This window comes from Dama dama, chromosome 15 (assembly GCF_033118175.1).
Source record: "Dama dama isolate Ldn47 chromosome 15, ASM3311817v1, whole genome shotgun sequence".
NCBI classification, from domain to species: domain Eukaryota; kingdom Metazoa; phylum Chordata; class Mammalia; order Artiodactyla; family Cervidae; genus Dama; species Dama dama.
The window spans coordinates 89,815,309-89,843,207 of record NC_083695.1 but is presented as its reverse complement, the minus strand read 5'-3'; the positions used below and the strand labels follow the sequence as shown (position 1 = coordinate 89,843,207).

The 27,899-nt window shown below is 41.3% G+C and overlaps 1 protein-coding gene across 1 annotated transcript; it reads right to left on the bottom strand.

Annotated features, from left to right (window-relative positions):
• Positions 1-27,899, bottom strand: ABRAXAS2 (abraxas 2, BRISC complex subunit). Its single transcript, XM_061162876.1, has 9 exons — positions 27,773-27,899; positions 23,532-23,622; positions 19,723-19,759; positions 17,186-17,252; positions 7,898-8,088; positions 6,929-7,048; positions 6,310-6,394; positions 4,441-4,555; positions 1-2,136 (listed from the first exon to the last, which is right to left on the bottom strand). Exons 1-9 carry the CDS (start codon positions 27,869-27,871, stop codon positions 1,667-1,669), a joined length of 1,275 nt encoding a protein of 424 aa, XP_061018859.1. The 5' UTR covers positions 27,872-27,899; the 3' UTR covers positions 1-1,666.

Here is a 27,899-nt window from a genome sequence, read left to right as displayed (position 1 = left end):
TACCATGATTAAATAAGTTTTTATTGTCACATTTAACTGCTTTGTCAGATATACATTGTAGGTTTCAGTATGGCATAAAAATAAAAATATTTTCCTGAATGTCAAAATCTGAACAGAGGAGATGGTGATGGCACTTAAAAAAAAAAATTCACACTGGTGCTGAAGCTGCTAGAAGGTAGCTGATAAACACTGGAACACATTTGCAGATAAAGCGGTCTGCAACATTTCAAATCAAACGGCAGTGGTATAAGGCCAACAAAACTGGAGAGTAGGAAGATACAGACCCCGATGAGTAGCTATCTGAAGGACGGCAGTTTGAGCACTTAGTTTCTAGTCAGACTAAACTTCTTTCCTACAAAATGAAACTACTTTTAAGCCTCCTTAACAACTTCCTTATTCTTACAGGTCGCAACTAGTCCAAAGAAAGGCAGTTATAATCCATGGCATTAGCTTCGTGGGCTGACCCTGCCGTAAATGGGGGAGGAGGGGTCTTGTCATTTCCAAACCAGGAGCCTGTCATGCTCATGAACGTCTGTAGTGGTTTCACACATCCTGGGCAAAACTAGAAAACAAGCAGTAATTAAATAAAAATGTTAAGTGCATCCCCAAGGAAAGTCTACACACATTCCACAACTATATGCCAAATGGTAACTTAAAAAAGTATGGTTATTCCGATTGGAAATGAATCTCTATTCAATAACCAAGCTTCCCAAACAGTTTATTAAATGTCTTTCTTCCACAAATAAAGCTAACACTAGGATTTGTCAGAAGATCTACATGAATTATCTCCCTTACGTACGAACTTGGCTAAATCCGCTGTGTCTGGAGTCTGTTCCTCATAAAAACTCAGGTCTGGAACGTAACTCCTTTCTGTTATACTGTTGTGTCCTTCATTTAAGACTCCAGAACAGAGACCGTAAATGTGGCAAGTGCAACATAGCAGTCACTGGAATTCCCCGAAAGAAAAATAAGTAATTTATTTTATGACATACTTATTTGGATGATTACTTACTGGTAATTAGTATTTCTACTTTTTTTTTTTTAAAGGCAACCATTTTAAGTGACAATACATATCAGGCTAGTAGAAAAAAGTGGAAACAAAGCCCTCTCTTTTGATCTCACAAATTCATGCAGACAAAAGAAGGTACATCTGATTTGTTCCAATCTTGGAAATTATCAAAATTTCTTTTCTGGCAAAGATGAATTTGGCTCATCATAGAGAGAAGGTTCTTTGAAGGCTGCTGCTTAACTAGTTTCCCTTTGAAAAAGTAAATTTCAAGGCATGATAGTGCAAGAGGTAAGGTTTTGATTTATAGAACATTTATAGACTAATTGTGCTTAGTCTCTAATTTCCAAATTATTTTAAAGAACAGAAACTACGTTGATAAGTTTATCTTTGCCTAAATTTACCAGTACATCCATGAATCGCACCAGAGTTCGGACAATTTGATTATCTTAATGACTCTGTTGTGAGCCCTGCACACTGTGTCCGCAGGTGAGGACCCCCCGCATGTGAGGCTCCTCCAAGGTCTGTGCCCAAAAACTCTTGTCTTGGGGAGTCCAGGGGCCTGAGAAAGCAGTTCTCTCCCCCAGAGGAAGTCCTCAAACACTCTCTCAATGAGCGATTAAGAAAAACAGTGCTAACTGGAGAGTCCCTTGCGTTCAGTTAAATCTGGGAGGTCTGAGTGTTCCTGGAGCCCCCGTCGGGGTGTGTCACGGGGCGAGAATCCCTTGAATGTGAGTATTCGCTGTTAGGGGGCTCTGTAGGGTCAATCAAATTCTCATAATCGCTGTCGTCTGACTCCTCAGCACTGTCTCCAGCTGCTCTGTGGGGAGGAGGGGCGTCCGCTCCACTTCCAGGGTATTTCAGTCCAGCACTGGTGGAGGCATAACTGGAGGAGCCCACAGCTTGAGGTCGAGGCATAAAGATGCTGGTCTCCATGCGAGAATGGCTCAGAGTGCTTTCTTGATTATTTGGGTGAAGATCAGAATAAGGCGGAGGCGGGTCTGAGGCCTCTGCGTCTCCAAGAGTACTTCGGCCTTCCGCTGTGAACCCTGGATGGGGCATCCGAGGGCTGAAGGTGGGGGCCACGCTCTCAGACGGCATCTGTCGGCTCTCCACTGCCTGCTGCAGTCCTGGGTGGGAAGAGGAAGGAAGCTGTCACACACTCCGTACTGTCACAGCTTTGCATGTCAACACGTTCAGTGGTCGACCTGACTGCTCTGAAAATGGCAACAAAGCAGTGCAATTTACCATTACTGTGAATTACTGTACATTTGCACCGTATTTCATAATTTTCAAAAGCCTCAGAACAGCTCTCTGAAATACTACCATCATCATTAATATTACCATCTGTTATGCAGGCAAAGGACCAGAGGTCAGAAAGATCAGGTGACTTCACCAAGAGGACAGCTAGAAGTGGGGGCTCTGATACCCAAACACAGGTCTCTTAACTCCAGGTCTAGTGCTATGACCCTCACCTGCTGCTCACTGTGCGCGGAGACCATGGGGACAGAGGATGAAATCGATCGCTGTCCCCACCCTTGGCGGTCATCTGAATGTGAGTTTTTCCTTACTAGATCTCACATCAAAAAAAAAACAAAAAACCTTCTCAACAACTACTTGTCACAACATTCTTAAACATCTCTTCTCCTTGGAAGTTCAAAGCCCTGGGACTTCCCTGGTGGTCTAGTGGCCAAGATGCTGCACTTCCAATGCTGGGGGCTGGAGTCCAATCCCTGTCCGGGAACTAGATCCCACATGCTGCAACTAAGAGTTTGCCTATCGCATGAAGACTGCATCTCCTGCACGCCACAGCAAAGACATGGCCCAACCAAAGAGACAAATATTAAGAAAAAAAAGTTCAGAAGCCAATACAACACTGTAAAACTTTTTTTAAAAATTCATTTTAAAAAACAGGGAGTTCAAAGCCCTGTGTTAGGTACTAGGCCATAACTTTACTGCATTTTTATGGTGGTAAAACTGAAACAGTCACACATCTATGAGTCTATGGCCTTTGTTTTCAAGTACATTTAAAAATATAAAAATGATTTGTACAAAATTTAGAAAAGAAAAAAAAAGAAAATCACCCACAATTCTATCACTCAGATAAAACTGCTAAAATTTTGATGAGAAAAGTGAAAGATTTGGGTTAAAAGACACACACCTCAGGTGTCAACTGAGAGGCACCCCACTTCTCCAAATGCCAGCTCTATCACCAGCTCTGTGTGTGTCCATGTTTTTTATCTTATTTATTTGGCTTCACTGTGCAGCAAGCAGGACCTTAGTTCACCAAACAGGGATGGGATCTGTGCCCCCAGCAAGGGGAGGAGCCAAAGTCTTAACCTCTAGTTAAATCTAGTGAGTTTCATAAAAAAGAATGAAATAATGCCATTTCCAGCAACATGGATGGATCTACAGATTATCACACCAAGTGAAGTCAGACAAATACCACTGATATTATTTACACATGGAATAAAAAAAAAAACAAAAACGGTACAAATGACCTTACAAAAGAGAAATAGGCTCACAGTCATAGAAAGCAAATATGGTTACCAAAGGGTTGGCAGGGAGGATAAATCAGAGGAGTCTGGGATTAACAGATACACACTACTGTACGTAAGACCAATAAACCACAAGTCCTACTGGATAGCACAGTGAGCTATAGTCAACATCTTGTAATAACCTATAATGGAAAATAATCTGAAAAAATAATCTGAAAAAAAAAATCTGAAAAATAATCTGAAAAAAATTATTTTTCAGATATATATATATAATATACACACACATACACACACACAGCTGAATTACCATGCTGTACTGAAACTAACATGATATTATTAATCAATTGTACTTCAATAAAAATAATATTTTAAAAAATCTGGTGGTATTATAGCACATATGTCTGTCACCATGCTGGAGTTAATAGATTCTTGGGCCTAATTCTCATTTAACCAGCTGGTTCCTTAACATAATGGTATCTGGCCACCCACTGCTATCAAAAACTTGACATTTAAAGTCTTTGCTGAGACCCTGCCCCATGAATCAAATATAAAGTTAACATAATTTTAGGTAGCTCTTTTATGAGGCCCCAGTGAACACAGGACACAGTTCCTATGTCCTAGGCATGCCAGGGTTAACTTGGTAAGAAACATCACATCTACTGTACACAGATCATATCACTTCTTGGGAATTATTCTAACTTGCTTCAGCCTTTCTACCATTGGTCTTTTTTCTTCCACTATGAGACTTGAGAAGGACACCATGAAAAACAGTACTGCGCTTCTGGAAAAGTCTAAAGACAAGGGAATGCCCTGTCCCAAGCAGCCTAACTTGGGGCCTGATGAGTGTAGAAGAATGCATGTAATTTATCATATAATTTGAAGTTTAAGACCAGACATTTCCCTGATACTCAGGAGTAAAATGAATAGGAAGCTCACGTCTTTCTTGTTCCTTTTCATTCTTCCTCTGAGTGATCTGTCTTCTTAATTTGTTCACTTCTGCCTGACAAGATTCAACAATTCGCTCACTCTTTTCCACGTCTGCACACACTGCCTGAGGGAAAAATGACAACAAGAACAATTAGTTTCAAATCCAAGCATGAGGCATTTCATAAAGACAGCATCGATTATGACCCTGGGAAAAATCTGTATACTTTATTACGTTAAAAAATAGACATTTCCCTGAGGTACAGAACAAAATCATGAAGGCCCAAGAGACCAGTACCACTGTTACTCACTGAACTGCTTTCTTAGTTATGTTAAGATGATCATGCTACTTAGCTTATACATTCTTGAATATGAATCTTTCTCTTGCTTACTCATCTTTATTTATATGAAAAGGGAATTTTTGGTATCAGTCTAGCATAGGGTTTCCCAGGTGTTCTGGTAAAGGACCTGACTGCCAGTGCAGGAGACCTAAGAGACTTGGGTTTGATCTCTGGTTGGAAAGATCCCCTGGAGGAGGGCATGGCAACCCACTGCAGTATTCCTGCCTGGAGAATCCTATGGACAGAGGAGCCTGGCGGGCTACAGTCCACAGGGTTACAAAGAGTCGGACACGCCTGAAGTGACTTAGCAAAGCACAGTCTAGCATAGGAGGATGCACAAAAGAAAGGAATGAGATGCTTTCAACTTTTATTTATAATCAACAATTAAGCCTCAGATCACACACAGACTTATTTAACAGAAACTACAATGAGGAAAAGTTGAAAAAGAACTTGACTTTGAAACTTGTTTTCTTTTCCAACTTCCCCTCGTCAATGTACTTTAACCATTGCTATCAGGTCATGGACGTGACACTGGCGTGTGCAGGGCAGGCCTTAATCAATAGGCGATGAAATGTCTAATACATGCCACTCTGAAGTCTGTGAGGCAGCACTGACAGTCTGCAAAGAGCATGGTCATGAATTCCCGACAAAAAGCTGCTTTTCACTGAACGTTCCTTCCATAGCAGAAATACCAGAAATCGCCGGAAAGTGGGCCAGTCACCAGTGAGTGAGGCTGGATTAAGTTCCCTGGGCTGCTATGGAGGAGCCTGATACTGGGATCTGCCCACTGCATGCCTTCCCCTTGGCCCCAGGCTGAACGCAGACTGCTCTCCTCTTTCTCAGCAGCTGCCTGTGCCGTTCCATTCCCCGGGCCCTTCCTCCAGGCCCGGACAGCCCCTTCAGCCCTGCCCCTCTTCTTCCTGTCCTCTAAGGCGCTTTTGTTCTCAGGGTTTCAGAGCGAATTACCCCTAAGAACACTCTGGGGCTGATGACAAGAACGTGGGAAAGTACTGGTAGCACCTAGCTCAGGGTCTGGCTTGCAGGAGATGTTTCCATAGATATTTGTTGCATGACTGCCTAGGAATGAACAGGCTCCACTGCACCCTCCCATCAGTGCAGGCAGCTGTGGGCAGAGGAGAGAACGTTAATCAGGAGGCCGAGCAGTCCTCAGTTACCACGGGTGCCTGCCGGCGCGGTCTCTACTTAGAGGCCAAGGGATGCGACAGCTGTGTCCTTAGCGATCCTTCCTTAAACTGGGAACACATTTCTCTAGGGAAAACGCTGTCATTAAGGAGGTCACAAGTATTTAAAAGGGTGATATTAAAACTGTACTTCAGAGTCTCTATGGCAGGCACATAGTGAGTGAGACAGGCTTTCATAGGCTGGTATAGTAACTACTCCACACATCTGATATCATTTGGGAACTGATTTTTGGACCACAATTCATTCGTCAGTTAGGAGATTATTAAAAATTAAAGTAGAATTTAAAAAGCATTTGGGAAATAGAAATATGATGAAAACTAGTAAACGCATCAGTTACCTGCACTTTCTCCTGAAGCGCATTATAAACCTGATAAATCGCCCTGATGTCTTTCATTACTCCGTCCTTGTCAAAAAAGTCAGTACTAGAAGACAGACAGAAACAAGATTCACAGAGCGATTAGAACTACAGTGAACTGGAAGGCATTTTCCTGTCATTTCTACCTTAATCTGTTAATTACTTGAATGCTGCAACCCCAGGGTGACAGTGTTTCAGCAACAATGCCCATGTCCCTAGGGTTACAGAAGAGAAAGAAGAGAGAACCCCTTTGCCAAGACCACTGAGAAATAGTAGTTATTTTTTCCCTCACCCTATACATTTTTCAGGGACCACAGTTAGCTTTCAGAACCTCAGATATACACATAATCTACTCACATTTTTGCATCAGTTGCAAAAAAAGAAAAGAAATTGTGGCAAGTGATTAAAAAAATAAATATTGATAAAAGTAAATTTTCTTTTCAGTAAGCATTCAGATTTTGGTATACAGTAGTGGTAATCTAGAGAAAGAGAATTGCCTTATTGGATTTTTCAGTGTTAATCATATCAAATGATGTCACATTTCTCCACAAGCATAGTTAGCAAAAGAAAGGAAACACACTCATTTTACCTTTCAACTTACCCATGTTCTTTAATAACTTTGGCATAACTCTGAGAAGTGTTTGGCACTGAAGACACTTTATACTCTTGCTGGCTAGTATTGCCTAGATTGGGAATAGCAAGGGATATCCTTTGATTATACCTGTGGGGGATTGAGAGAGAGACAGAGATCATGTTGAAAGCACTCCTCTACTTAAGGAATGGGTCTTGCCAACAGGAGCTCGAGTCTCTGCATTGAGAACTAACAGATCTCACAGAGAACCCACTTCCACAGACAACCTAGTGTTATGTTAATTAGAAAATTTTTCACTTCCCTTAAAGTAGAACTCAACTGTAAACTTCCGAAGGCAGAGGTTAGTTCTTCTACATTTCCACAGCAACTGACAAGAGTGCTGAGGTGGTTTTAGGTGCTCAAAAACCTACTGAGTAATTAATGAAATCTTAGCAGTGGCTACTTAACAACTAATAATTATTTTTCACTGATGCTGGTTTAATTTATTCTACTATAAATGAACTTCTGTAGGAAACCTTTCTGTTGTTTACCGACATACCATGATCAAATGATCTTTCTTTTTGCTTTAACAAGTTCCTAATGCAAAACCCTCATTAGCCAGTAGGTGGATCAATTTTACAATTTTGTCCTTGAAATCTAGGTTTTAAAATTATAATCAGATTTACAGCACAATAGAACTATAGTTGTATATAATGGATTATGGAGAAGCAAATGATGATTTCCAGCTGTTTATTCCTGTAAGAATTGATGCATCATGAATGTCTTCCTAATGCTTCTTGACTCAAAAACTATTTTAATTTATATAATTAATTGACAGGAAAATACCTTCTCTATCACAAAGAAAACCAGCTACAGGACAGTTGTAAACACTCTTCTTTAAAGATGCTATAAAATGCTTATTTTCAAAGGCACAAATCTCAAGTACTTGTATCAACATCTTGCCTCTTTACGTGTGGCTGGAGGGAATGCTTTCTTTACCTTCGATTTGGTCTAAAGAGAACATATTCTAAAGCATGGGTGGAGTTGTTGGCAGTGGAGATGAAGCTGAAGAGGAGGAAGACGAGGTCGGGAGCCCCGAGGATGCGGGTGAGCTGCTTGTGGATCACCTGCTCTCGGTACGACATCTGCTGCTGCGTGTTTCGCCGGAATCGGTACCACCCGATCACTTTCTGCAATGGACACAGAAGAAGGAAGTATTAAAAGTTGCATGAAATCCCACAAATTTCATTCTGAAGGCATCTGCACAATCATTCATACCAAATTTATGCGCAATAGCTCGAAACCGAAAACCACTCAACTGTCCCATCAACAGGCAAATGGATAAACAAAAACGTGGTGTATGCACACACTGGACTTCTACTCAGTGACACAAAGGAAGAAACACCGACATACGCAACACACATGAATCCCAAGTAATTATGCTGAGTGAGAGAAGCCAGAACAATAACAACAAAAATTATCATCATCATAATAGCATAGGCTACAGGATTCTTTTTTTTTTTTTGGCCACGCTGCATGGCTTGTAGGATCTTAGTCCCCCAACCAGGACTGAACCTGGGCCACAGTGGTAAAAGTGCCAAGTCCTAATCACTGGGCTGCCAGGGAATTCTCAATCTAACACTCAATGGTATGTAAAATTCTAGAAAATGAAAATGACATAAAGCAGATCAGTGGATGACTGGGGCAGAGGTGAGAAGGAGGGATCAGAAAAGACCATGAGACTTTGGCAGGGACAGATATGTTCATTATCTTACTCTGATGGTGGTTTCATGCATATATACATATATGAAAACTTATCAAAGTACATGCTCTAAATATACACAGTTTACTACATGTTAATTATACTTTAATACAACAATTTTAAAAGGTTAGCCTTTGTCAGTGCTGACTATACCAGAACTTAAATTGGTATGTGATTTAAACCGACAGGCTCTTTGGAAGAACATTTTCACAATGTGATCTGCTGGATGTACGGAAGATGAAAGGCCTAAGAGACACCTGGGAGCTTGCTGGGCCCAATCCAAACCTGCAGAATAGGAGCTTCTAAGGGTACAGTCAGAAATCTGAATTTAAGATAAATTCTTAAGTTTTTTCTTATGTATAACTAAAGTTTGAAAACCTCTGTTGTGGAGACACTTTAATTCTTTATAGGAAGAATAATCTTCCATAGCTTCTTTCTTTAAAACAAACTCTTTGAGTGAAAATCCTGTTTTAAGAAATGAAACTAGTTTAAAGTTGTTAGTGTCGTATTAAAATTAACGGTAAATTTAGATTACATTTTGGAAACTTTCACAAAGGAAGGAAGTCAATCAACCTTTACTGTTACAATTATTTTCACTAATTATCACAACAACCCTGAGAGGTGAGTAATGTTTTCTGCACAGAGTTCATATCACATGCAAGGAACTACAGGGAGCAAAGTAATACTGCCTGCTTTTAAGGAGTACTACTGAAAATAAAGCATAATTCTAATTATATTGAAGCAATTAATTCTGGTATTCTTTAAATATAAAGAAAACTCAAACACCTTGGACAGTATAAATCTTTTATAATAGAGTGAAAAGTAGTTTTCCTTTAAAAAAATAAAAACAAAAAGCAAGTTAAGAAAAATTATCAACTGGCTAGAGCTACTAGTATCAAAGAACATGGCATTATTTCACTCTGAGTCTTGGCACTTTGAATTTAACTTGGGATTAGCTCCCTTGCAGGACTGGGTCACGTCTCACACCCTCTGCATTCCTGCAGAGGCCTGAGCAGCGGTCAGCACACGGCCGTTCTCATGAAATACTTGCTGATTAAAGAATCAAGTCAAGTGGTGACTGGATGGATACTAACACTTTTCATTTACACTGACTCTACTTGTTTGATTCCGTTTGTACTTCCTGAGAAGCAGAAAGCCTTGTAAATTTACTGTGGATATCAATTTATTCATTTGATATTTGCTAAAAAGATAACCCTCTTCATTCTGATCAATCAGAGGTAAGACGCCAAAATAATTCACACTGGTGACAGGTACGATTGTACCTTTTACAGCTAATAAGCTGGTTGCAAGGCTATCGAGAACCAAGGTTACTGATGCGGAAGAGCACATTTTTGATAGCTATTTTTGGGCCATGATGAAAAATTACGAATGTCTTTCCCTAAAACCTTATCTCTGCTGAAGCTTCAGACAATATTTCACAAAGACTCTCCTCTCTACTCTCCACGCTAGACATTCACTTATATTTTCTGGAGCCAAACAATTATCCCCAATACTGAACACATTTGTCATCTTTAACCTGTGTTCTTTTTGGCCTTATGATAATATTAAGATGGCAGTTATGTTTATCATTATCTGTTTCAGAGCAGATGCTTTCAGGAAGGCAGAAATCCTCCTCTCACTTGTTTTTTTTGGCCTGAGCCCAAAACCTGAGGCTGGTGGAAACTTTGTAAACATAATATGGCTTCTGCCAGGGCAGTAATTGAGCAGGCAACCAGGCTGCACCTACAGGGGAATTTCTCACATGAAAAAACATAGGCCTCTATCTTAAATTCAACTTTTTAAAAAAATTTAGTAATGTTGTAAGGTTCCTATATTTGACAGCCACATGTTTTCAGTAAACATTTTTCTATATATTTTATATATTAATTGGTATTGTGACAAAAATCTTTATTAGGTTGTGTATTCTAATGGATTGTCTTAGGACTCAAGAAGCTTTTAAAATTACTACATACTTATTTTATGAGTTCAAATCACTGAACTTTCCTTTGTAGGATTTTTCTTTTTTTCGGTGGTGGTGGGGGCGGCTTCCCTGCTCCACTTGTAGGATTTTGGCTCCCCCACCAGGGACTGAACTCTGGCAGCCCTCAGGGCTCGTGGCAGTGAGAGCGCAGAGTCCCAACCACTGGACCACCAGAGAACTCTCAGTTCAGTTCAGTTCAGTTGCCCAGTCGTGTCCAACTCTTTGCAACCCCACGGACTGCAGCATGCCAGGCTTCCCTGTCTATCACCAACTCCCGGAGCTGGCCATCGAGTCATGCCCATCAGTCGGTGATGCTATAAAAACATCTCCTCCTCTGACGTCCCCTTCTCCTCCTGTCTTCAATCTTTCCCAGCATTAGGGTCTGTTCCAATAAGTCAGTTTTTCACATCAGGTGGCCAAAGTACTGGGGCTTTATTTAGCTTCAGCATCAGTCCTTCCAAAGAATATTCAGGACTGATTTCCTTTAGGATTGACTGGTTTGATCTCCTTGCAGTCCAAGGGACTCTCGAGAGTCTTCTCCAACACCACAGTTCAAAAGCACCAATTTTTTGGTGCTCAGCTTGCTTTATGATCCAGCTCTCACATCCATACATGACTAGGGAAAAAACCACAGCTTTGACTAGATGCACCTTTGTTGCCAAAGTGATGTCTCTGCTTTAAATATGCTGTCAAGGTTGGTCAAAGCTTTTCTTCCAAGGAGCAAGCATCTTTTAATTTCATGGCTGCAGTCACCATCTGCCATGATTTTGGAGCTCAAGAAAATATAGTCTGTCACTGTTTCCACTGTTTCTCCATCTATTTGCCATAAAGTGATAGGACCAGACGCCATGATCTTAGTTTTTTGAATGTTGAGTTTTAGGCCAGCTTTTTCACCCTTACTTTCAGTTTCATCAAGAAGCTCTTTAGTTCCTCTTCACTTTCTGCCATAAGGGTGGTGTCATCTGCATATCTGAGGTTAATGATATTTCTCCCGGCAATCTTGATTCCAGCTTGTGCTTCATCCAGGCCAGCATTTCACATGACGTACTCTGCATATAAGTTAAATAAGCAATGTGACAATATGTAGCCTTGACATACTCCTTTCCCAATTTGGAACCAGTCTGTTGTTCCATGTCCAGTTCTAACTGTTGCTTCTTGACCTTTATACAGATTTCTCAGGAAACAAGTCAGGTAGTCTGTTTTTCCCATCTCTTGGAGAATTTTCTGCAGTTTGTTGTGATCCACAAAGTCAAAGGCTTTGGTGTAGTCAATAAAGCAGATGTTTTTCTGGAACTCTCTTGCTTTTTCGATGATCCAAAGGATGTTGGCAATTTGATCTCTGGTTCCTCTGCCTTTTCTAAGTCCACCTTGAACATCTGGAAGTTCTTGGCTTATGTACTGTTGAAGCCTAGCTTGGAGAATTTTGTGCATTACTTTGCTAGCATGTGAGATGAGTACAATTGTGTGGTGGTTTGAACATTCTCTGGCATTGCCTTTCTTTGGGATTGGGATGAAAACTGATCTTTTCCAGTCCTGTGGCCATTGCCGAGTTTTCCATATTTGCTGGCATATTGAGTGCAGCACTTTCACAGCATCATCTTTTAGGATTTCAAACAGCTCAACTGAAATTCCATCACCTCCACTAGCTTTGTTTGTAGTGATGCTTCCTAAGGCCCACCTGACTTCGGACTCCAGGATGTCTGGTCTACGTGAGTGATCACACCATCATGGTTATCTGGGTCATGAAGATCTTTTTTTGTATAGTTCTCTGTATTCTTGCCACTTCTTCTTAATATCTTTTGCTTCTGTTAGGTCCATACTGTTTCTGTCCTTTATTGTGCCCATCTTTGCATGAATTGTTCCCTTGGTATCTCTAATTTTCTTGAAGAGATCTCTAGTCGTTCCCATTCTGTTGTCTTCCTCTATCTCTTTGGAAGGCTTTCTTATCTCTCCTTGCTATTCTTTGGAACTCTGCATTCAGATGGGTGTACCCTTCCTTTTCTCCTTTGCCTTTAGCTTCTCTTCTTTTCTCAGCTATTTGTAAGACCCCCTCAGACAACCATTTTGCATTTTTGCATTTCTTTTTCTTGGGGATGGTCTTGATCTCAGCCTCCTGTACAATGTCACGAACCTCTGTCCATAGTTCTTCAGGCACTCTATCAGATCTAATCCCTTGCATCTATTTGTCACTTCCACTGTATAGTCCTAAGGGATTTGATTTAGGTCATACCTGAATGGCCTAGTGGTTTTCCCTACTTTCTTCAATTTAAGTCTGAATTTTGCAATAAGGAATTCACGAGCCACAGTCAGTTCCCGGTTTTTGCTGACTGTGCAGAGCTTCTCCATCTTTGGCTGCAAAGAATATGATCAATCTGATTTTGGTGTTGACCATCTGGTGATGTCCATGTGTACAGTCATCTCTTGTGTTGTTGGAAGATGGTGTTTGCTATGACCACTGTGTTCTCTTGGTAAAACTCTATTAGCCTTTGCCCTGCTTCATTCTGTACTCTAAGGCCAAGCTTGCCTGTTACTCCAGGTATCGCTTGATTTCCTACTTTTGCATCCCAGTCCCCTATAATGAAAAGGACATCTTTTTTTGGTGTTAGTTCTAGAAGGTCTTGTAGGCCATCACAGAACTGCTCAACTTCACCTTCTTTGGCATTAGTGCTTGGGGCATAGGCTTGGATTACTGTGATATTGAATTGTTTGCCTTTGAAATGAACAGAAATCATTCTGTCATTTTTTAGTCTGCACCCAATTACTGCATTTTGGACTCTTTTGTTGACTATGATGGCTACTCCATCTCTTCTAAGGGATTCTTGCCCACAGTAATAGATATAATGGTCATCTGAGCTAAATTCACCCATTCCAGTCCTCTTTAGTTCACTGATTCCTACAATGTCGATGTTTGCCATCTCCTAACCACTTCCAATTTGCCTTGATTTATGGACGTAACATTCCAGGTTCCTATGCAATATTGCTCTTTTCAGCATGGGAGTTTACTTTCGTCACCAGTCACATCCACAACTGGGCGTTGTTTTTGCTTTGGCTCTGTCTCTTCATTCTTTGGAGTTACTTCTCTACTGATCTCCAGTAGCATGTTGGGCACCTACCGAGCTGGGGAGTTCATCTTTCAGTGTCCTATCTTTTTGCCTTTTCATACTTTTCATGGGGTTCTCAAGGCAAGAATACTGAAGTGGTTTGCCATTCCCTTCTCCAGTGGACCATGTTTTGTCAGAACTCTCTCTCAAGGAACTCCCAGGGCTTTTCAACTAAACATTAGATTTGAAGCCTGCCTAGCAGAGAATCAACTTTTGAAATGCTTCCATTAGTACTTTCTTGAGGAGTTGATGTTAATTAAAAATGATTTTTATATCAGATACTGTTTAAAGTACATATGTATTTTTAAGCCGAACATTTTAAATTTAACTTTGTAGGTACTACTATAACCCCTTTGAGGTGAAGATGTAACTTTGTACCATTTCTGGGGAAAAATCCTCATACTAGAGTCAACGATACAGCTTTTCAGTCTAAATATTAAGTATCATCTTTTGTTTGAAGGCTAGAAATTTTGCATTCTTGAAAAAAAAACCTCAAAGAGTTTATATTATATATAAGGTGTCATAGGAAATACAATGAACATAAAATACAGTCCCTGCCTTTAACAAATTCCATGGAAAATAAAACCTAACTTCCAAGTAAATTGAAGAAACAAATTCCTGTCTTTTAACTGCAAAAGAAAATATAATCGTTAGTTTTAGCACAAAGCTTTAGAAAATCAAAACTGAAGATCAGCGTTTTGAGAATCTGGGCCCCAAGAAAAGCAAAGATAACTCCAGGTAACAATCTATATTGTTCTTCTGTGTCTCAAAAGACCAAATCCGACTTTATTTATTATTTTTTAAAATACAATGACTATATTTTAATACATAACTGAAATACAAAATACCATAGTAAATTAGCAAATCCAATTTAAAATCCCCAAGTTAATTAAGAAAAGTGTCTCTATTTACTACAGAAAATGCTACATGGTAGAGTTCATTTCTTTTTTTTCAATTAATTTCAATATCAAATATAATGTAAAAAATTTTATTACATAAACTTTCCCCTCCTCAGCAACATCTTTGCTCCCTTTACTCAGAGTAACCACTTCTAGGTGTGGTTGGCTTCCTTCTGGATCTTTCTCTGTATACCCTCAGACTTTTGTTTTTATAAAAAGCAGGCTCAAATTATTTCACTTACAAGAACTTTCTAAGTCATTCATGAGAACCTCCCTTATCTTTTTAATGGCTGCTTCATATCTCATGGGCTTCCCCGGTGGAGCAGTGGTAAAGAATCCACCTGCCAATGCAGGAGACACAAGAGACATGGGTTCAATCCCTGGGTCAGGAAGATGACCTGGAGGAGGAAACGGCAACCCACTCCAATATTATTGCCTGGCAAAGTCCGTGGAGAGAAGAACGTGGCAGGCTATAGACCATAGGGTGGTCAAGAGTCGGATACAATGGAGCACACACAAACTGTCATATTCCATAGTATGGAGGCACCAACATAATTTACTTAACCATTCCTCACTGGTGGACACTTAGATTGCTTTCAAAATTCTCACTGTTAAGCAAAGATGCAACAAACATCTTTGTTTGCTGCATTAAAAGGCCAGACTGCTGGATTTAAATCTTGGCACCAACATTCCTGCTTATAACCTTAACCAAGATATTTATCCTTAGTTGTCTCAACTGTACAATGGGGGTGATGATAACAGCCTTATGGGGTGGGTCCAAGGATTAAATGTGTCAGTACCTGGAAAGTACTTAGTACACGGTCTGGCACAGAGCTAAAGTGTTCATTAACACAAGTTATCACACCTTTGTGCCTATTTGTCTCTGTTTCCTTGGGCCAGATTCCTGAGATGGAACTCTATATTTAAAATTCTGTTATTGCAAAACTCTCTCCCTAAATGTCTATATCAACTTACATTCCCACCAGCTACAGCTTCCCCACTTCCCACAACCTTGCCAACACTGGATATTAGCAATCCTTTTATGCTTTTGCCAACTGGATGGACAGCAACAAAAAAAAACAACAGTATTATGTGTTCCAATTTGCATTTCCTGATGAGAATGAACATTTTTTCCATTTACTTCTTGACCATTTATAGATTTCTTTTTTCTTTTGTGAATTTCCTGTTCATGTTCTTTATTTCTTTTTTCTACTTCAAATATTTTTCCTCTATTGAAAAAAAAAATCCTGGTTATTTAATATATAGTGAATGTTCTAGATAAGTGCTTCAGTAAGGATCTTCATGAAATAAATTTTAGTTTTAGAGAGTATATAAAGCTTCATTATTTAAAATGTGAAAATAAATGGAATGAGGAGGTAAGCCAGTGGCTGGAGAATGAAGATGCTCCAGATGCCAGAAAGTATGCTTCAGGGAAATCACTTAGAATGGGGGAGTGGGACTGGGATCCCTGGGCTGCACTCACCCACTTCCCCACACCTGGGCAGGCGACCGTGTTAAGACTCTCTGCCAACACCGTGCCCTTCCTGAGTCTGTCATCACCCACAAAACACTGTCCTCGCCCCAGACCTATCCCCACACTTTCTATGTTTCCTCTCCCCTTACCTGCTTCTCTTTCTGCCTGTGCACAGACGGTGGTTCTGAGAGAGCCCGGACACTGGAAAGGTGCTCATCTACTCTAACTGCTTCTGAGGCCCTTCTTCGAACACCTGAGATGTCCCACACTGATTATTTTTATGCACAGGTAATCTTTTAAAGGCTTTTTAATAATACATGCTTCTAAAGAATGGCACTTTATTTTCTCTTTAACAAGCTTTCACTTTCACTGGTGCTTTTCCTCTTCACGTGGTGTTTTAGTGGCTCATCTATTTTTCGGGAATCAATATACCAAGGTAAAAAAGTAAACCCAACACATGGTGCAACAGAGTAAATTATGAATGAGACCATCACACAGCACTGCGGCAATAAAACCTTGGCTCATTTTCAATTCTATTCAGACTTGTTTACCACATATATACACAAGCAGAACATCATATGCATATGCTTACAGAAACAATAAACATATGACCTTTTGGGAAAACATCTATGTTCAATGTGAACTGACTTGAAAGAGCAACACATCAAAAGATGTTTGACTGCAATCTACATTTTTTAGGAAGATTTTCCCTCATTATAAAATTAATGCATGTGTAGTAAATGTTGACAAAATTATTTTTTAAATTACCAAATAGGAAAATTAGAACCACCCAGAAGGAACTATTGTCAACTTTCTGGATTACAGTTCATGTTCTTTTTTCTCCTTCTGACTTTTACATAATGGAATCATACTCTAAATATCTCAATTTTGTTTTACTTACATACTGTAAACATTGTTTCATATCTACAGTTTACCTTTAAAATCTACTTAACAGAATTCTTACATATTAATAACAAATTTCACTGTTTCATTTTACATTCCTTTCTGATTTTAAGTTTGGGTGTTAAAGATTGATTTCCAAATCAGACTGGGTGACAAACAGAACATACCTTTCTCCGATCTTTAAGAATCCTGTCCAAGCTCTCTTCATTAACTTTGCTTGCATAGTCATAAAAACTGTTTTTTTAAAGAGGAAAAATATTTTATTAAAATTACATAGTATTTTGACAAAAATTGCTTAGCAACTTGTGTCTATGTGTCACCTAATCCTAAAAGTTGGCAATAAAGCTACAACTGCTTATCTGCAGTAGGTATATAATGGCAGAGTGGTAAAGAACCCGCCTGTCTATGCAGAAGGTGCAAGAGATGCAGGTTCAATCCCTTGGTTGGGAAGATCCCCTGTGGGAGGAAATGGCAACTGACCCCAGTATTCTTGCCTGGAGAATTCCACGGACAGAGAAGCCTAGAGGGCTACAGTCCATGGAGTTGCAAAGAGTCGGACACAACTGAATGACTGAGCGCACACATACACACTAAGTATATAAAGAAAAAATAATCTAAATGTTTTGCTGGTATGAGGTATATTTTGCATCAAAGATTACTCAAGAGACTGCTACATTCAAAAGGTATTACTTCCGTAAGTGGAAGTGCTGATACCAAGTAATTACGAAATCTGTGGTTTCAAATGACCGTGACATCTTTTCCTTGCTTCTAAGTGTCAATTATCTATTGGGGGAAAAAAGAACACAGAAGTGCATATTCTGAGAGGGAAATGAAAATTTGTTGAATCCGCAATAAGACACTCAGCTGCATGCTTCCTCATGTTAATTCATTTCATTTCTGTCTCACTGCTGGGAGGTGTTCAGCCCAACAAGTCAACACTTTTTTTCCTCCATTTTTGTAGATAAAGATACTGAGGTTAAGTGACTTGCCCCAAATCACAGAACTGGTGGACTGAAGAGCTGGAATTTGGATCTATGTCTGGCCAGCTTCAAATTGAAGGCACTCCCTTTAAAAGAGATCCATCTGACCAGGACCCTGTGAAGAGCAGTTCCGGCATAATGATGTATGACCTTTTGTATCACTGGTCCTGGTTTCAGGAATGCCACACCCCTCCTCCCCCCACCACAAGCCCAGGCCTGACAGGCAGGAAGGAGTTCGAGTTACAGCAAAAACACTGAACTGGAAGTCCGGAGATACCAGCTCCAGCTCTGCGCTGCTCCTCTCTGTATGATTGTGGGCAAGTCACTTGAAGCTCGCTGGCCTCCACTTTTTTTTTTTTTTTGCAAAACAGTGAGTTTGGAGCAGACATATGATTTCCATGGTTTCTTTCAGTCCTACGAATGATGAGTCTATGATTTCAATTATGAGTCTATGGGTCTATGTCCTGGGTATTACTTTACTGACAGTGGTTTAAGGAACTCCTGAGAAAGACAAGGCAGGGCACACCCAGCAAAGTCTTAGATGGTCAGGGCCAAACGACAGGACCCTCTCCAGTCCAGAGCGAGGCTGTGCGTGGCCCAGGGCCTGAGTCACTCACTGACTGCTGCGTCAGCAGCCATCGATCTCACTGCTCTGAGATGCTTTTCAGAGGAACTGCTGACTCCTGGTCTGCTTTCTGCTCCTCTTCAGTTACATGTGAAGCCAAGAGTGAGGTTCTCAGCTCTCGTGGGGCTTTGTTCACAGGTAACAATCCTCTGAAATAAGGGGGAAGTCTGTGTGGGAGGGGTGGGGACAAGATGGGTAGTGAACACAGTGTAAGTCTCCAGGGTTCTTGGGTGCAGACGGGTTGGAAGTTTAGGTCAGCTGAGGATGGGAGCGGAGTCAGGGTGAAAGCTGCTGTGAAGACACGGCAGGAACAACCTGCCACAAGGGGCCGGCAGTGTCAAGGCAGGAGGTGCTGACCCAGAACGCTGAATCCAACTGGTATGGGCAGAAGTGCAAGGACAGGACTGGCCTGGCTTTTCACAAAGTAGAAGAACAGGGCCTTGGGGAGTTTTAAGAAACACAAGAGTGGAGGTCATCATATCTGTCAACAGGTGGAAGGGCTGGGTGCTCCGGAAGGAGGCAGAGGCCTGGACTGCAGCTTGGGGAGCAGAGGTCTGATGGAGGCGACACGCTTGTCACTTTCTCCCTCACCTTTGCCTCCATGGGTGTCCCTGTCACTTGCTTTCTCCCTTTGAATGTCTCTCCTCCTGTTTCTTTCTTTCTGTCCTTTAGTTGGTCATAACATGCAACTGGTATATATTAACTTAAACTCAAAAAAGTAAGCTTTATGTTCCCTTTCCTTAATTTTAAAGTTGTACACTGAACACTTTTTATCCCTCTTACAATATGCTTTTATCTCTATGTGATCCTTGATGAACTGCTTTCTATATGGTTGATGAGCCCATGCTAGGAAGACTGGCAGGAAGGCTTCCATTTTAAACCACTGAGGCCAAGATTTATCTGCCCCACCTTCCCCTTTTTCTAACTTAACACAGTGCTATACACACACATCTGACACTCAGTAAATCAGTGAACTTGGACTCCCTCAGTTATACTTAAAACACTACAGCCATAATCAGATACATGTCTGAGTTCATTAGTTTTCAATCAATTAATCTTTTAGTAAGGAGGAAAAGCTACAAAGAAGGATGTGGCTTACCTAAAAAGTTTTGAACAAGGCTGATGGTTATGGATTTCTGTAATCAGAAAGAGGAAATACATCTCAGTTAATCATGTAAGATACAGACAACTATAAAATAGCTCAGGATTTAAAAGAAACTTTAAACCCAAATCTCAGACAATAAAAAGACAGTTTTCCTCTCCCAAAGAGTGTATACACTAGTGAAGGCAATGTATCTCCTTAACACTTAAACTCAGGGACACCCTCTCAGGACAAAGTAAAACGGCAAATGACGGTTCTGGGTCCATCTGTCGGCATGCGATAAGCACACGCCTGAAAGCTTTTATTCAAGATCACACAGCTATTGTGTGCTCCTAGTCAATCTTACCTTTTTCCAAGAGGAAAAAGGAACCACTGATTCAAAGCATTTAATCGAGGTGGATAAAAGCTGTGAGGACAGCTTGAGGAAAGGAGGGCCTTAACCACTCTGCCATCAGTAACCCACTAAAAATGCAGGACAACTGGGCCAAGTGTTTTGAAGGGGAAGGGTGAAAACTCTGGAAGTTTATTAGCCCTTTCAAAGCTTTTCAGCACAAGGGAAACAGCCATTTATAAGGCACAGCCAAACAACTTCTGAAAAGATTGCTGTGATTTACTGTAGTGAACCATTTCTTCATCAGGGGGCTTAGGGTCTGGGTTGACGTACAAGACCATGGGACCAATTAACCACTCAATTCTATTAACAACATTCTCCTGGCCAGCGACTCATCACCTGCTGCTTATAAAGCCACAGCCACAGAGTTCCAGGCTGCAATTTTAACTCAATTAAAATGAAACCACAACCCTGAAGGACACTGGGCTATGCCCATTAGCTTCTGTACTGATGAGTGCTGCCAAAACACACAAAAATGCCAGTACTTCCACAGGGAAGAAAAGATTATTTGCCGAGTATAACTGTCGACATAGTTATACAGATGCAAACTGGAAAATCTCATCTAGAAATCCTCTCTTTTTATTACCAAAAATGATACAGTATACCATCAGAAGTTATTTCAGAGATACTGTCAGTAAAGTAATTAGACTGCAGAACCTCTGTAGTAAAAATGTTAACTAGAGTTCAGGGGAAGGAAAAAAAAAAGTCCTCATCGTCTACTTGAAAGGAAAGAATATTTTGTTTAAAAAAATCCCTAGAGTAACTTCTGAACTCTGAAGACACACTCCTGTCATCAATCCACCCAGCAGACTTCATGATTTATAACCTGGATGAGAAGCATACTGAAGATATGCTCTAGATACCACACTGTATTTTCTACAGGGTCAGAGCTTTCTCCTACAAGATTCTGCAATGCCTAACTAAGCACCCCGTGGAGAAAACAGGGTGATGCTTTCAAACACGATTAAGCTGCAGACTGGTGTGACGTTGGCGGCCGTGACAGCTGCTAGGCAGACTTCTGGAAGCAGGGGAGCCAGGGCAGCCTGGCCTGGGATTGCAGAGTTCTGGAGGCCTCCAGAGCTCGTCTGCCTGGCGGAGCCCTCTTCATATGTGCACGGTGTTTCCTGCACCTCTGTGAACATCCCCACGGGGACGCGCTGCTGGGCCGGTTCATCTTCCTGTCACTGCTTCTCCTGCTGGTGGGTGGGTCGAACAGCCCCTCTCATCCCTGCTTCCATCTTTCCAGGAACTGCTGCTGCCCTCACCTCATAAGCTAAGGGAGCTCTCGCGTTGCTGTCTCCTCCCGGCCACTCCCGGCACGAGGGGCAGACAGATACACTTCAAGTGTGTGAGCACCGCTTTAAAAATGAATGTGTTCAAGACGGGTGCTCCCTCAAAGTATGGCATTTCATATTAAGTCCTCCTTATTGTGCAGAGTCAGGGAAAGGTGTCCGTGCGTGGATTCAGGCATTTTCAACAAATACGAAATTGGGTCAATTTATTATTTTAAAATACGCTGGAGGTTAAAACTATCCAGAAAATTTCTTTGCACTAGTGGTTTGACATACCTCTCCTGGTACATTCGTTACCTAGTGCTTGGCCCTTTAATCCAGGTTTTCCAGGGTCCCGGTTTACATTTTCTAATATTGATATGTATTTATTTTGAAATGAAAAACACCACCAAAAAAAGAGAAAAAGACTACAATGATAACCATACATTTAATACTAGCAAATTCTCTGTTATGAGACCCATGATTGTTTCAAACAATAAATTGAATGTAGCTAATAAATTAAACATTGTACAGCAAAAGAAGGTCGTCGTCATGGCCCTGTATTACCTGGGTCTCTCTAGCCGCTGGCACGTCTCCGTATCTGTAATACCATGGGAACTGGCATTTATGAATCAAAGATAAGAGTACACTATGCTGGAGAATTTAAATTACTTTACTATTCTGTTTCCTCAAAGATAAATAAACAGCCAGAACACTCACCAGAAATGCTACTTTTGTGATCATGCCAGGCAAGAGCTCTTTCTTGCATGGTGTGCTGTCAGGTCTTTCTGGCAAACCCTCATACACCACATTAGTTTTGAAAACCCAAGTGCAAACAATGAATAATTGCACAGATGGCCAATGAAACCGAGTTCTCTATTTTAGGATTTTTTAAAGAGTTAAGCAAGACAAAACACAAAAATAAAACCTCTGTGAAAGAGCAGCTACACCACAGCATGTCAAATATCAAGTATTTATTTACCAAGTCAGTATTGTGGGGAGTGGGTTTCATAGTTTTGATTCTTTAGGAGACAGTTGTCTCTTGTGTTCCCTGACCCTCACCACCTCAGTCCTCACCCTGGCCCCAGCCCAGGTACTAGAAGGCTACGAGAACAGGCTGAAATCAATGCTTTGGCCTCAGCATAACCTAACCTTCCAGCAGTATATCAAAACACAAGCCACTCACCTTCACACAGTCTGTGTTCTAGTCACACAGAAACAGGCCAGGCTCCCTGCCCTGAGGTGTCTTGGACATACCACTCACTGGCCCTCAGCTCACCTTCCTCATGGTGTCGTTACTGATTTAACCCAATGGCATTTTTCCCCCCAACTCATGAGATTGTCTTTGTTCCTATCTGACAGCACTCAGCCTGCATGTGCGGTATTTCTGGAAACCTGTCTTCCTCTTCTCACAGTCCTGGAAGGCAGAGACGCACTGGACATTCCTCTCACTGCCCAGCACATGTCTCATGCACTGACTTTTTCAGTGATTGTTGGTTGCATAAATGAATGAAACAGCCCTTGCTCTGTTTTCAGTATCAGGATATGCTGTTTGGTGATATGTACCAGGTGCAGCTGCAAAACAGTATGATCCTTATTTATTAAAAGGAGACTGATCCAAAGAGCCATGCACCTACAAAACACCTTCATTTTCCCCAGTAAGCTCCCCCAAATTGATTGGCTTATTCCTCAGAAAGCTGTGTAGGTCTGACAAATATCTTCTCTAAACAAGTGTAAACATCTTTGCCAGATCCCTCTAGGAAGGACAGGCACAACACGTGCTTTCATTATAGTACGAGGTGATGCTGACAATGGGCACAGCCCAAGGTGCACACTCGGGGTTCACCATGGCTGTGAAGAGACATGTGTGTAATTCCACACAGCCACTCACAGGTCAGACCACTTGGGTCAGGGACAGTGTCACAAACCACCTGAACTTACAGACTCGCACTGTGGGTTTACGCTGACTTACAAAAAACATTTCATATCATTCCTAGTGAAAATAATTGGCACTGTGACCTGAGTGGCTTTCTATGTACTCTTTAAGTCTATCGTTAGGTTACAATCAGTCAATGGCCAAAGAACAAAACAGGGCGCATGTACACGAGAAGAGTGTTTCTCAGGCCCGTGATGAGCTCTCTTACCGATTACTTGCAGAAATTCCGTGTTGCTGATCTGGGAGTCACTGATGCTGAAGGTTTCCTCTTGCCGTACCTCTCCCAGCAAAAATCCTTCCTGAAAGCAATGGAAGAAGAGAGTTGCAGCTAAAAATAAAAATGATTCTTACTGGAATTAAGAGGAATTGAGGATATTACAATTTTATAATAATTTTAGCAATAATCCAAATAAGCTTGTCATGTAAACTACCATTCCACAAACCAACAGGTATACAGCTGAAGTACTTTGAGACACAGCTATTAACTGAATCGTCTGAATAAAGGATTCCATGACAAGATGAAATATTATTTTAATCCCTTCCCCTAAAACCCTGTTTTTCTGAAGTGAAAATAAGTAGAGTGAATTCATCACCTAAATCCCACTAAGTGTAACAAGCAACATCAAAAAAGCTCAGGAAGCAGAAATATTCTAGGCTGCTTTCTTGAAACAGCATGTAATTTATTTCATTGTTTTAAAAACTCTGCTAATGACAACAGGGTAAAGAAAGAAGTTAATACAATGCACACCTGCTCCTGTACGGGATGGCAGGAGAAATTAGGATTCCAGCAAATAATTTTTTCACTAGGTCAAAGTTTTTCCCTAATAAATGCTGAGATAAATTGATTTACTCCTTTGAGAACACACACCCCCATCGATTCTGGATTACTCAGCACATAACCTACTGCTTGAGCATTTGCTATAGAGTTCAGCACAAGCACTGCTGGAGAAGAATGTACACTCTAAACGTGAAATACCACCCCTGTGGGTGGTGAACTAAGAGGCTGTCCCAGACTTCCCCTCCCTAGGTATCCAACACGGCTTACTCCTTCCCTCCACTTGGCTCCTCACTCAAATGGCACCTTATCAGAGAGGCCTTCCCTGGAGAGTGGAACAGAATCAAGAGTCTGCCACACTCTGTTCCCTTTACCCTGCATCCTTTCTCTTCTCATATTTTTCTCGTATTTCATATTTACACGTACTGACGAATGCCTGCTCCGACTAAAACATGAGCTCGCTAAGAGCTGGGACTCTATGTTCACTGTGTACTTCAGCGCCCCACACGGCGCCCAGCACCCCGCACGGCGCCCAGCACACAAGAGTTGCTCAGCAAAGAGCGGCTGAAGACATCTGGGGAAACAATATCCTTTCTATTGTCGGTTGATTCTTCGAACAAATTTCCTAGTTTAAAAAGTCCCAGTTGGAATCTGTGGGGGTGAGGATGGAGAGAGAGAGGCTTTTCAGCGTAGCTGAATACATACATAACTCGATACAAAATACTGAGTTAGAGGAAAGGAGTGTCATAAAAATCCCAAATCAGGCTTCACTGGTGGCTCAGTGGTAAAGAATCTGCCTGCCAATGCAGGAGACACGGGTTCAATCTCTGGTCCAGAAAGATCCCACGTGCCGCAGAGCAACTAAGCCTGTGCACCGTTAAGCACTGAGCCTGTGCTCTAGAGCCTGGGAGCTGCAACTCCTGAGACCATGGGCCACAACTACTGAGGCCCAAGCACCTAGAGCCTGTGCTCTGCGACAAGAGAAGCCATTGCAATGAGAAGCCTGTACACCTCAACTAGAGAGTAGTCTCCTCACCACAACTGCAGAAAAGCCCATGCAGCAACGAAAACACAGTAAAAAAAAAAAAAAAAAAAAATTATATATGTACTAGAAAATCCATGACTAGTAGTCTGGAAAACATGGACTAAAGAGGCTTGTTTTATCCTATGAAAGTCTTTTATTATGCGTTCTTACTACAAAAGACAAGCTGTGCCTTTGTAACAGGTTAGAAACATTTTTCTTTAATCAAAGTGGAAAATAAAATTGAAGATTCCTACACAACGTTAGACTTTAATATCTACATATTTCTAGTGTTCCATGGTCCAAGGTTGCCAAATTTAGCGAATAAAAATGCAGGATACCCAGTTAAATTTGAATTTCAGATAAATGATGGATAATTTTAATGTAAGAAATGGGATATATTTATATTAAAAAAATTGGGAATACATGTAAATCCATGGCTGATTCATATCAATGTATGACAAAACCCACTGGAAAAAAATAATAATAATAATAAAAAATAAAAAAAAATTAAAAAAAAATTATTTACTATTCATTTAAAATTCAGATTTAACTGGGTGCCTTTTATTTTATCTGGCAGGCCTTAGTTTGAAAAAGTCAACAATGACATCAAAACATTCTAAAGCCAAGTATAACACGGATACTTATTTATCTATTGGTCTGGATTATCTGAACCACTGTTACTTTATAAGAGTAGGCAAACTATAGTGTGTGGGCTAAATCCAGCCTAATGGCCGTTACTGTATGGCCTACAAGCTTAGAGTAAGTGTCTACACTTTTAAGTTGCTGAAATAAAAGAGAAAATGGGAGTAATATTTTATGATGTGTGAAAAATTATATAAAGTTCAGCTTTGTGTCCACAAGTAAAGCTTTATTGGAAGCAGTCATTCTAATTTATTTCTTGTCTATGGGTCCTTTCTCCCTACAACTGCAGGGCTGAGTAGTTGCTACGGAGGCCACAAGGCTCAGGAAGCCTAAAATAATCACTGTCTGGCCCTTCACAGAAAAAGTCTGCTAACTCCAGCACTACAGAATAATAAGTGGCTTTAAACTAATTTCTTGCCAGGACAAAACAAGAATATACTACAAAAACAAATTCTTGGCTCTTCAACTTAAAATTATGTGAAATTGAAATTATTTTAAAGTAGTCTACATATGTAACTGTGGCAAGGTTAATATAAACAGGTATCCTTGTAGAGTATAAGATACAAGTTGCAAACTATTGCCATTGGTAAAAATTTCTATGAAGTCTAGCACCATGCCTGGCATAGTGCAGATACTAGAGAAATATCTGTTGAATCAAGTTAGTAACAATCTAAGTAACATGGCCATCTCACTGTAGACTGTAAAAAAAAAAAACTAAAACTATCCACTTTTCAACAGGTTGCTTACAGTAATTTTACTTTATATATAAACTGTGATATTACTAGGCACTCCAAGAACTAGAAAGGTTAAGAAACAGGACTGAAACCATATTTAACGCTTCCATGGGACACGAGCAGGATCACAAACTACCTGTACAAGGAAATGCATTACATTATTAAAGAGTTGGCTGCAGTATCAAGGGCCTTAGTGTCCAGAGATAGGAGCTGCCTCTGGAAAAACCCATGTTGTGTATATTTCTATAGTTGATCTCTATCACTGAACTAAAGCAATGGACGGTACAACACTTTAATGCCATCCAATTTACTAATGAAATCACCTCTCTACGAAATCAGTTTTATTGATGGAAGCTAGGATCGGAGACATCAAACCAAACCCAGTTCCCTCTTCTGCAGTCTTCTCATTTTGCTTTGTAATGACAACACCCTCCCTCCCACTACATTTATTTAGTGAACTTAAATAATTCACTACTCAAATCATTTTAACACAATCTCAACTTGGTGGGCAAACACGTAAAGATAAAAATCATCTAATGTCATAAAAGAATTTCCATCCAGAAGCCAGGGACATTAAAAATGCACTTCCGATCACTCATACGTAAAGGCCTGTCACTTCCCTATTTTCACTAAGACTAGTTCCCGGGTCTTAGAACATTCGCCAGGGAACTAAACATGCAACGGCAAGGCCAAAGCAGACCCTACACCGAACACTCCTGGTTACATCTGCAATTTTCATCGAGGCGAAGAAAACACACACTCGCATCTAACAAGTAAAGAGTAGTGACAGCCATGGTAACCCTCGTCGCACCCGAGAACAACCTGTCAGACCAGAGGGCGCGGCTGGGAGCCTCCGCTCCTAAACTGAAGCGGGGGTCTCTCGGCTCCTTCCCGACCCCGGACAACCCTCACTAGTCTCGAAGCCTGATTCAGGGAGGGGCAGGCGCTGGGTTTCCAGGACTAAGCGACTCCTGACACTGTCGGTGGCCGGCCGGGAAAGCCCTCCCCACCGGGAGACTGCCGTCCCGGGACGGCAATGCCGATGAAAGGCACCGACTGAGGGGACGCCCATCTCGGGGCGGGGGGCGAAGGAGACCCGGGCAGCAAGAGTTCGCCAGCGGCGGGAGCCTCCCGGGTCATCAGTTCCTACGGCCAGCCCAGGGGGCGAGGGGCAAGGGATCCCGGCTTGGCCACAGGCGTCGGCCTGAGGCTGAGGCCGGAGGCCCGAGCAGCCGCGGCGGGTTGCGGGGAGCGGTGGGGGGCCCAACACCTACGTGGTCGGCGTTGCTGTTGGCGCTGTGGAAACACACAGCGCTGAAGGTGTAGCCCGAAATGGAAGCCGCCATGATGGAAAGCTCCAACTCCCCCATCATGCTCCGCGGCGGGCACGGAGCCTTCCGG